At 46.1% G+C, this 11,096-nt stretch overlaps 1 protein-coding gene across 1 annotated transcript in view; it reads right to left on the bottom strand.

Moving 5' to 3' along the window:
- Positions 1-1,312: 1,312 nt before the first annotated feature.
- Mroh9 (maestro heat like repeat family member 9) overlaps positions 1,313-11,096 on the bottom strand; it is a 52,594-nt gene continuing 42,810 nt past the window's right edge. Inside the window, exons 16-21 of the mRNA XM_078023327.1 lie at positions 10,107-10,283; positions 8,342-8,494; positions 8,130-8,246; positions 7,568-7,670; positions 3,204-3,266; positions 1,313-1,740 (exon numbers count right to left, since the gene is read on the bottom strand). Of these exons, the coding sequence (XP_077879453.1) occupies positions 1,403-1,740; positions 3,204-3,266; positions 7,568-7,670; positions 8,130-8,246; positions 8,342-8,494; positions 10,107-10,283 (951 nt within the window). The 3' untranslated portion in view covers positions 1,313-1,402. The remainder of the gene's footprint in view (positions 1,741-3,203; positions 3,267-7,567; positions 7,671-8,129; positions 8,247-8,341; positions 8,495-10,106; positions 10,284-11,096) is intronic.

Raw genomic sequence — 11,096 nt, 5'->3', positions numbered from 1 at the left:
CTATCAGTCGGTGCAACTGGAGAAGTGGGGTGAGGATGTGAGTGACGGACTGTGGCGCAGGGAATCATCCCCGCGGGCTGTTGCCTCCGCATCCCATGCTGGAGCTTGGTGCCTGCGTGGTGGGCGGTGGGAGGGGAGCTGCGCGTGAAGGGGAAGCAAGGTCAAGGTGAGCCCTTTCCGCCTCCAACACTGATGTGGATCATGTGAGTGTGCTGCAGGAGGAGCAGGTATCCTCTGCCATCAGACCTAACACACGGGGCCCAGGAGTCAGGCGCTGGAGGAGGATCCAGGGAAGGGGGCGGCTGTGTCCCTCTGCGGAGAGGTAACCCAGCAGAGAAACCAGGACGCACGTGAGCGGCAAGGAGCAGGCCACAGAGCTGGCTCCAACCACAGGGAAGGTGCACACCTATGCGCAGGTGTCTGCTGTGGCTGGGGTGCTGGGGCCCCAGGGGCGGGATGGGAGGGGGAAGGATGTGCCCGGGACTCAGTGCTCGGGCGAGGTCACTATAGTTTAGTATAGTCCCGGGCAGCATGGACTGGGTCCTGGGGGGAACAGGGGGTGGTCACTATGAGCCACTGTCCAAGCTGCACTTCAGAGTGTTCAGGGCCTTTGGCACCTGGCACGGCGGTGTCTTCCGGGGTCTCCCCTCCTCCTGCCCACAGCTGGCCTGACAGGCTCCTCAGCTTCCCGTCACCCTCTGCCTCAGGGTCCACCGGAGCCACTTGCTCCTCCCTTTTCCCTTTCCCTTCAAGGCCAGCTGCTGGTTCGTGAGGGGTGCCCCAGGTGGCCTTCCTCCCAGCCAGACACAGAGGACCACGCTGCATGACCTGCTCTGAGGAGCCTCATTCATACCATCCAAGTGTCCCCACTGCCCAGCACAGATGTGGCCTGCAGAAGGTGCTCGGTCGATGCTGAAACAAGTTCCAACAGCCTCCCAACAAACCCTTCACTTAAACAGCTGGCCTCCATCTTCGTGGTGCCACACCCGTGGGGGCAAGCTCTGTTGAGATTGGAGAGAGACCGAACCTGTACTGGCACGTCCAGACCTTTTTATGTGGTCCCGATTTCCTAAAGAACACCGTATTCCAGCTGTTTATGTGGCATTTACATGTAATCAGAGAGCTGCGTGTAATCAGAGGTGGTTCCACACCCATGGCAGGATGTGTGCAGATTCTGTGCGGCCACTGGGCCATTACTGTGTCCTGTACTTGAGCATCACAGACTTTGACACACGGGAGGGAGGTCACTAGAACCGGCCACCAAGACTGAGGAGGGACAGGGTTTCCAGGGAGTCAGACGCAGACAAGCACGGCCTTTCCTGACCTCTTTAATCGGGATTAAGAAGGGGCAGTGAAAGCTTCCAGCTGCCTCCAGATCAGCACCTACGAGGGCTCAGGGGATTCAGAGGGAGGGGAAATCTGACTCGCTCTCCGCGTCCTGCTCCAAGATGGCCTCGAACCTGTAGCTCTTGATCAAAATCTCCTCCTCCTCTTCCTCCCCCTCTTCCACGAAGCCCTCCTTACTGCCTTTCATAGGATCTGCAGGGGTGTGGGTGTAGTCCTTGGGCCAGTTGTAAAGAGGCTTTAGTTTCCTGGTGTAGATGAACTTAAACCATCTCCGGAAGGTTTGTTTGATAGTTGAGGAGGTCATCGTGTGGGCTATTTCCCTAAAAATATCACGGGTTTTTTTTGCCAACTCCCGAACCACCGGGTCTTCATCCCGGACTGTTTTTTCAATAACTGCAACAGTAAAAGGGCACTTGGTTTGAAGCAGCTCTCTCTCAGAGGCCAAGAAGCTCCAGCCCTCAGCAACCCCACTGCCCCCCACAGTCCCTTCCTGCCCGCTCCCTCTTCTCACTCTCCCTCACCTTGACGGGGACGAGTAGCATCTCATTAAAAGAAAAATGGAAATAGTCACTAAATGTCCACTGAGTTTCTATTATGTGCTTGGTAGCATCAACATAGATTCATGAAGCTCATGAACACACATTGTATTGATCATAATCATGAAAAATGTTTGCTATTCAGCTACAGGATTAGACCCTAGGAGCTGCTTAAAAGTTAAGGTTACCATAAAAAGAAGTGATGCACACATTTTACAAGATGAGATGGGCACATGTTCCTTGGCATGGGAGGTGTTTGACACATGAGTAGGTGAAAAAAGTTATGATAGTTGTAAACACTAAATATGCAATGGCATGTATGTTTTAAAAAATATTTGGGATAACACGTATAGCAAAATGCTAATGGCGTCCTAGGCGACAGCAGGCAGTGGGGAATGATGATTTCATTTCTTAATAAAAGAAGCAGAATAAGGAGGGACCTTTAGGGAGAAGGAGCAGGAGGAGAGAGAGGAAAGAGGTGCTAAGAGAGACCAAGGGAGAATCTAGGTGCTGCTGAATGAACGAGAGCGCCCCCTAGTGAGCCAGCGGGGTGAGAGGAGGTGACAGCATAAATTCACAGGGAGTGAGAAATGTGGGACCCGCTGGGGCATGCTGACCGTGGAGGACGTGATGGGGCACGCTGACCGTGGAGGACGTGATGGGGCACCTCTGTACCTGCCGCTCAACTTCGTAGGGGAGCCTAAAAATGCTCTGAAAAATAAAGCCTCCTTTTTTTATTATTTGTAAAGGAAGGAATGAAGGCAGCTCCCCTATTTTCTAACTCACCTGCTAGTGATTGATTCTGACCTAAAGAGGCAACAGAGGCTAAGGGGGGAGAGGCCTACGACCCCGACACTGTGGGAGAACAACAGGACCCTGCTAGACGTCCCTCCTCTGCCAGTGGGACGGGGTTACCGTCCACCAAAGTGGGAATGCCGGGAGGGAAGAGGCTTTGGTGGCGGTGGCTGCTGCTGCTGCTGAGGGCCCAGAAGCTAGGACAGTGCTGTCCCTCAGGAGGGGCTGCAGAGGCTCTTGCTTGTTGGAGGAGTGAGGGAGTCCCCAACTGCAGTTCCCAAGGGCTCCAGGGGGAGTGGTCAGGTTGCAGGGAAAGACGGGGAGAGAGAGCAAGAGACACAGAACAGAGACCAGGAGGTGCCCTCCCACCCGGCCCTCACACTGACTCCCCAACTAACCGTCCCCTGCCCCTGCTGCCCTCCTTCCCTCTGGGCACCCTCACGTAGAACTCATGTGGCCAGAGTCACAAGTGGAGAGTTTATTTGGACCTATGCCTAGATGTGTCATCATGACCTCGGTACTCACCCTCCAGCATGACTTCGATTTCATCTTTGAGTAGTAAATATGCACCCAGCTTTGCCAAGTACCCTAGCACAGAGTGGATTAAAGTTACACCAAAATACATCACGGAAGTGCACTCCCTGCTGTTACCCGGCTACAAGCTTTGCTTTCCTTAACGCAAAGTATCTACAGATGATCTTCCAATCATCCATTAGTGCTTTCAAATGGTTATTGTTTAACTATTTATTACAAACTATTTATTGAAACACAGGCCTGTGTTGACCCAAGTTTAAACCCAAGTTTTCAATTCTGTGAATTTTTTAATGAAATGGACACAGATGTGTTAAAATAAGCTGTAAATCATAATCTAGCACTTCCTATATAATTTGTTATCGTTAAAAAATTAATAAGTATCATCACAAATCATTCACTTATTATTACTTTTTTTTTTTTTAAGAATAGAGCTTGAAAAACACAAATATTTATCTCACAGTCACCCTGAGTGGGCTCTTTGTGACTCAGTGGCAGGTTCACAGGTGTTCCACCAGCAGGATGACAAAACACCGGGGTTAGTGAGTGACTCTGCAGCTAACTCATCTTCCCTACGTCTAGGTCACCACTGTCCCAGAGGTCACCAGTGTCCCAGAGGCCACCAGAGTCGCAGAGGCATCCCTCAAGCCCCTTGCAGTTTCTTCCTGCACCTTTCAGAGCATGCTCTCTGGGGTCCGCCTTCTTGCTGCACTTGAGCTTGGGATTCCCATGGTCTTTGATGCAGCCATGGTGCGTCCATTCCCACGGGTACATGCAGAGCTCAGTTTTCTTGAAACACACTGTGCACCCCGGCTCCGTGTTACACATCATCTCTACCTGCGTTCGCCTTATGACAGCCGAGTACCTCCAACGGAGATTCGGTGGCACTCAAAGCCTAAAATATTTACTATCGGGTTTTCAAAAAAGTTTACTGATCCCTGCTAGATGATGTTCTATTATTTATATCTATTTTTAGTAGCTCTGGGGATTGAACCCAGAGGCACTTTATCATGCCCAGCCCTTTTTATGTCGAGACAGGATCTCGCTAAGTTGCTGAGGCTGCTAACCCTAACCCTAACCCTAACCCTCCAACTTGACATCCTCTGCCTCAGCCTCCTGAGTTGCTGGGGTTAATGGGTGTGCTCCACTGCGTGTTTTATCTTATGAATGCAGCCATCTTTTTTTTTCCTGCCAATGGTGGACATTTGTGCTGTTTCCAGTTTGGGGCTATAGTGAGTAATGGTGTTATGGACATTCTCGTGCATGAATTCGAATCGCTGCTTGGTACATAACTGGCATTTACTGGGTAATGGAGATACTTATGTTCAGCCTTGATAATTACTGCCAAACAGTCTTCCAAAGTGCTTGTACCGATTCTCACTCCCCCCAAAGCCTGGAGACATTCCCCACCTCACTGCCTTGTGTCCAGAGGCCTCAATGTCCAGGAGAACGAGTCCTTCAGCTTTGGCTCCCCTCAGGTCACCGTGGCTCTCTCAGACCTTTCAATTTTCACATAAAGTTTAGATCAGCCCACCCAGCTCCACCCACACCTCCAAACCCCAGGTAAGGATCTGCTCAGGACCAGGTTGAGGGTTCCGGAGATTGTGACGCACGCATCTCATCCTTCAATCCACCAACAGGAGACAGCGCTTCCCCTGGGTTTTTTGTTTTTAACTGTTTGTTTTTAACTTCTGTGGTTTTCTGCTTTCTTGTGTCTCAGTGTTGCACATCTTTTCTTAGTCTTAATACATTTTGTATTTTTGGAGTTATATTTGATAATTCAAAAATTTGATTTTTCAATTTGTTTGTGTACCAATATCCAGTTGATCTTTGTGTATTGATGTTGTATCTAGAAACTTTGAATTTATCAAAGAATTCTTTCCAATGTTCTAAACGTGCCAACACTTTTGTGGGAATGTTGAAAGTGTTATTTTCTTTTATTCAAACTTAGGTATTTTATTTCTTGCTGTTGCCTTGTTTCAGTTTTGGATCATTCACGGCCTTATCTCTTCAGGTGGTTTCTTCTGCCCCGCTCTCTCCCTGCTCCTCCTGTAACATGAACGTCGAAGCTTTCTCTGTGTCTCACAGTATCTCATGCTCTTTCCACATTTCCCGTTTTTATTTCTCTAAGCGTTGATCTTGGGGCTGCATCCTTTGCTGTGACATATTTAATTCTCTCATTCTCTTTTGCTTTCTTTCTAATTTGCTGCTGAATGCCATCCATTGAGTTCTGCATTCCATCTCATTATTTAATCATTCAAATATATGAGTCATGTGTATTTTAAACTATAGTATCTTCAACAACTACACATCCTGGATTCCACTTCTATGGTTTTTTCCTTCTGGTTGAAAGCATTTCTATGAGACTGGCTAATTTTGGTAAAAATAAGCTATTGTATGAAGATGTGGATTTTCAGTATTTCAAAAAGCCCTCCTTAGAGAAAGTAGCAATTTACAGTGTCACTAGTGTGCTTGGTCTTTTCTTGCCACCTGGCCAAAATGTATAGTATAAAACTTTTTTTTTTTTTCCTTCAGGATTGGGGATTGAACCCAGGGGCACTCCACCACTGAGCTACATCTTCAGCTCTTTTTACTTTTTATTTGGAGACAGAATCTCACTAAGTTGCTGAGGCTGGCTTCCAACTTGTGATCCTCCTGCCTCAGCCTCCCTAGTAGCTGAAATTACAGATGTTACCAGAGTATTCAGCTAGTAAAAAACTTTTGATTTTCATTAACCTCATGGACAGAAACCTTTCACCATTCAATTTGCCTTACTGTATGTGTAAAATTGTGAAAGGTCATATATAAGTGCCAAATATATGTATTTTTCATAAATTGTTTGCCAATTTTCCTACTGAATTGGTTGTGTAATGGATTTGTAAGAATTCCTTTGATAATGAGTATTCACCCTTTATCTATGATAAGTATAAACATTTTACCTTAATTTGGCTTTTAACTTGGTTTCTACTGGTTTTGCCTCACCAAGATTGTCATGTAGTTAACAATCTTCTGTTATGGCTGCTAGGTTTAGACTTTTACTTAGAAAACTTTTTCTTCTTCCATGATTATAAGGCAGATATTCCAGCTTGTTTTTTATCTTGTTTTATTTATAATTATCAGTTGATTTTTTAGCATTTGACTCTTTGATTATATGGAATTTATTTAATGTAAAAAGTTAAAAATGAATAAAATAATTCAAAAAATTCCCAGTGGCTTACCAGGTGTCCCACATCGTCTAAGAAGCCCACTATTCACTTTCTAAAATGCTGCATGAGTTGGGCTGTCTGCATGGCGTCCTGTTGCGTTCATCTGTCTGATCATTGCCTGTGGTTTGATGGGGCCAGTTGCCCCTCCTCATTCTTTCATGCCTACTTTTCCACTTAGTTTGAGAATCAGCATGCTAGTTTAAACAAAAGAAATCCTATTGGTGCTTTAATTAGCATGGTTCCATGTATAAATTTAGGAAAGAATTCATACATTTTTTGGGGGGGGTGGTACCAGGGATTAACCAAAGGGCCACTTGACCCCTGAGCCACATCCCCAGCCCTATTTTATATTTTATTTAGAGACAAGGTCTCACTGAGTTGCTTAGCTCCTTGCTTTTGCTGAGGCTGGCTTTGAACTCGGGATCCTCCTGCCTCAGCCTCCTGAGCTGCTGAGATTACAGGCCTGCTCCACCGCGCCTGGCTTCATCCATTTTTTTGTTTTGGTTTTGTCTTTTCCGAGACATGATTTATACCCTTCTCTTTATTCAAGCCTTGTGTCCTTCAGTAATGTCTGCAAGTTTTCTTCACAGGTGTATTGTTTAGATGTCCCCCCTTCCCTCTGTTCATCCTTCCTTCCTTCTGTCTTTCCTCTTCCCATCTCTCTTCCTCTCTCATCTTCTTCCTCCCTCCCTCAAGCTGACCACCCCGGGGGCTTCTGCTGTGCCCTCTGGAGTCTGGCTGGACTCCATCCACCTGCCTCTACTTTCCTCAGAAAAGCTCTTCCTCGTTGTTGTAGTTGGTGGCTGCAGATGTCCAAGGCTTGCTGACGATGGCATTGGTAGGTGCATGTTTTAAAGTTGTTCTTTGGACAGTGACTTTTAGGCAGTGAAAGGAAGGATGAGCTGTGATAGGTCTCTGTCTTAAAGTTTGAAATCGCCCCGTTGAATGCATTCTGTGCGATCATTTGACCAATGCAACTGCGTTGCACAGACACCTCTGCTCTCAGCTCATTATTAACCCCCATTCATCACAGACGGCACCGTCACAGGCGCTGGGCGTCATAAACAGAGAGGAGCTGTGACTTAATGCAGACTTACACTGCTAGACTCCTCTGTACCTTGAAAGACAAGAAATAGAATTAAATTGATTTACCTACTAAAATAACCGATCCTCTCCTCAGGTATAGCCGGGAGCTCCCCAGGAACCCTAAGGTATCAGATATTAAATCTGTGATGTGGCTCTCGTGAGAAGCAGCCTAGGAATGAAAAGGGAAAGAACCATCTCTCAATGTTGAAAAGACATTTTTCTCCCTCCAGAGAGGCTTCAAGACAGAGGACACCGATTGCTCCCACTCTATCAGCACCAGCGGAGCCTGCGGCGTCCTGTGTGTGACACACTCTCTGGCAGGCCTCGAGCTGTTCACGATGTGACTCCGGAACCCACCTGTGCTGAGCTCTCTGCCACCCCCTCGTGTCTCCACTGCCCACGCTGGTTTTCAGGGGACCGAGCCACGAGGGGTGGCAAAGGAACTCCAAGAAGAAGAGGAAGCGGGGAATTCTAGTTTTCGGCCATCCCAAGCCCCCGGCCACGATCACACTTACTTGTTTTCTTCATTCTTTCAGGATCTCCCCTGCCCTCCCCCATTTCGTCACTTTGTGCGGCCCTTCCCTTCTGTCTGTGGGTCTGAACGGTGGAAAAGGGAAGGGCTACTCACAAGGTGGTTACAGATGTTGAGCACCACCAGCTCAAAGTTGTAATTTTCATCTTTGAGAAAAACTGGTGTGGGCCACCTCAGCTGTGAGGCACAGACTCTTAACGCGTATTTACATGCCTGTGGGACAGAAAAAGGTCCCTCAAGATCACTTCTTTTGTGGTTGCATAAAACATTGTGATTTTCTGCAAAATTAAGGGGGACAAAAGTCTTACTTTTGAGACTCTTATCTCCTTGTCCTCCAAAAACAGGATCAGGGGCACCAAGGCTCCAAGGGCCAAAGGGTTGAGCATCCAGGTGAACTGACTCATATCCTTCAGCAACTCGCCAAAGTGTCGAATGGCCATGCTCCGGATGCCCCCATTGTTCTGCCAGGTGCATGCGGAAAAGAGAAAGGGCCTCATCTGAGCACCCTGCTGTCTTCAGTCAACACGATCCACCTATTTTATATGCGTATATTCGTATATTCAAATGTATGAAATTATTATTTATTTTTAGGAAAGATCTTGTCTACAGAACTCTTCTTTTGGTTTTAACATAAGATTTACTTACCCATCATCGACCATAGCCAAGATGTACAATTGACCCAATGCCCACTAATGGAAGAATGGATAAAGGCCACACGTATGAGTGTGCACCTCCCCTCTGCCCCACAAGTACTCTAAGTCATCATAAAGAAGAAAATCATTGCAAAAACTACAACGGACCCCAGAGGACACTATGTGGCATGAACTTGGCTAGGCACAGCATGGACAGACAATCCCTGCCTGCTGGCTTCACACACACACCCTGAGGGAGTCAAACTCATCACACAGAGGGGAACAGTGGTCTCCAGGAGCTAGAGGCGGTGGGCGTGGAGGAATGCAAGACGTGTTCATTAGAGGGTCTGAAGCTTCAGTTAGACGGATGGATAACTTTTGGAGTGTTAATAATGTATAGCACGTTGGCTATGGTCAGCCATAATGCATTTTGTACTTGAAACTTGCAAAGAGATTAGATCTTAAAATGTTCTCACCATTAAAAAAAAATGATACGTGAAAAGATGGATTACATTGGTTAGCTTGATTTAATCATTTAACAGCGTGTGCATATATCAAAATGTCACAATGGACAAAAATAATGCATGTGATTTTCATTTGGCAGTTATGCTTTAACTGGGGAAAATATTGAAACTGGTTTAAAAAACATGAAAAATTTTACTTACACTCCAGAATTCAGATAGTGTTAAAAAAAAATCATGTGTAAAAAGTGAATTTCTTAAATTTAGGAAGACTATAGTACTTAATCATGTCCTCAAAATAAAAACTGGAATAATCTGCATAATTGGGGATAATTTACCCAGGCTCTGTTCAAGGCTAGAGGACTTTGCGGAATTGCAAATCAATAGCGATGGGAGTGCCTCACCTATGGGCATACAGCTGGCCAAGTAGGAACTGACTGCATTATGAAGACTCTAGAAGGGAAAAATCTCTGCCAGAGTCAGAAACTATTTTAAAAAATACAATCTTCTCTTCTAGTATTGAGGAATTATCATCTTCTAGTATGGACATCACTAACTTGCTGTCCTCTTTCACCCATGATCAGAGACTGTTCTTTGATTCTCCTTTTTTTTTTTTTTTTTTTAGAATTTTAATATTTATTTATTTATTTTTTAGTTTTCGGCAGAGACAACATCTTTGTATGTGGTGCTGAGGATCGAACCCAGGCTGCACGCATGCCAGGCGGGCGCGTTACCGCTTGAGTCACATCCCCAGCCCTGATTCTCCTTCCTTAGGGACAAACTTTTCTAGATTGTCACAGTGAAGTTAAAAAATAATTAAATAAAAGGGTCCCACAAATACTCATGCCTGGAGCAGAAAAGCTGGCTCTAGGGGGAAGACTGCCGCCTGCTGGTGAGGCCAGGCTACGACAGGATCTCCCCTGGGGCTTCCTCTCAATCCCACAACCCGGCTCCTCTACTCAGTTCTCCTCCTAACTCACGTGATCCATCAGAGGACAGTAGCTGGAAGCAATTTTGGCGCACAGTGAGGAGTAAATCACCCTGTCCAGTTTGCATAGAAGTTTCCGGAGGGTGAGCAAGGCCCGGATGACAACGGTGTGTTCCTTGGAATGGAAGGCTTCCAGGATGGATGTCAGTAGGCTGCAGACATTTTCTATCTGCATGAAAAAGGAGGAAGATGGTGGGATTTGGGAACTGGAGGAGATTAGAGCTAGTGTTTGGCTTGCACGTCTCAAGTCTAGCCTGCTGGCCCTGGCTCGCAAGAGTCACTTGTCAAGTTGCCAAAAATTTTGTGGCCTACTATTTTTAAAACGTCATTATTAAAAGTCGGGGCTGGGGTTGTGGCTCATGGTGGAGCACTTGCCTAGCATGTGCGAGGCACTGAGTTCAATCCTCAGCACCACATATACATAAATAAAAAATAAAGGTCATGGACCACCAAAAATATTTTCTAAAAAGTCATTATTAAAAGTTAAATTGTATTAGTTTAGCATTAAATAAAACCAAAGGTAATACTGCAAAGTGACGGATTCCCGATTATTTTGGTGACAATTGACTATTTTCTACACCCCTGAGTGGTGGAGGCCACTATCCAGCTGGAACACTGGGCTTCGTCCACAGAAGGGAAACCTGAGCCCAGATCACGGGAGTACTTCTATTTCACTCTCCTCGCTATTCTGGACACAGAGCCCCCATTTCGTCAATGACATTGGCCAGAGCTCTGGACAAAGCAAGGAAAAACTTGATGCTTCCTAAAAGAATGTTCGCTGCCGATCAATCTGTTCACTTGCGTGATTTATTTAAAGCAAACAGACCGTGGCTCATGCCGTTCTAAATGCAAAAGCGGTCTTTACGGACAGGCCTTGAGCTTTTGGAGACTATGCTGAATAGGTAATGGAGTCATCATTGTTAGTTATTATTAGTTATATTATTAGTTATTACTTATTATGAGGCTCATTCTTAAATCAACA

The sequence above is a fragment of the Ictidomys tridecemlineatus genome, chromosome 10 (genome assembly GCF_052094955.1).
Source record: "Ictidomys tridecemlineatus isolate mIctTri1 chromosome 10, mIctTri1.hap1, whole genome shotgun sequence".
Taxonomy (NCBI): Eukaryota; Metazoa; Chordata; class Mammalia; order Rodentia; family Sciuridae; genus Ictidomys; species Ictidomys tridecemlineatus.
This window is presented reverse-complemented; position numbering and strand designations above follow the sequence as displayed.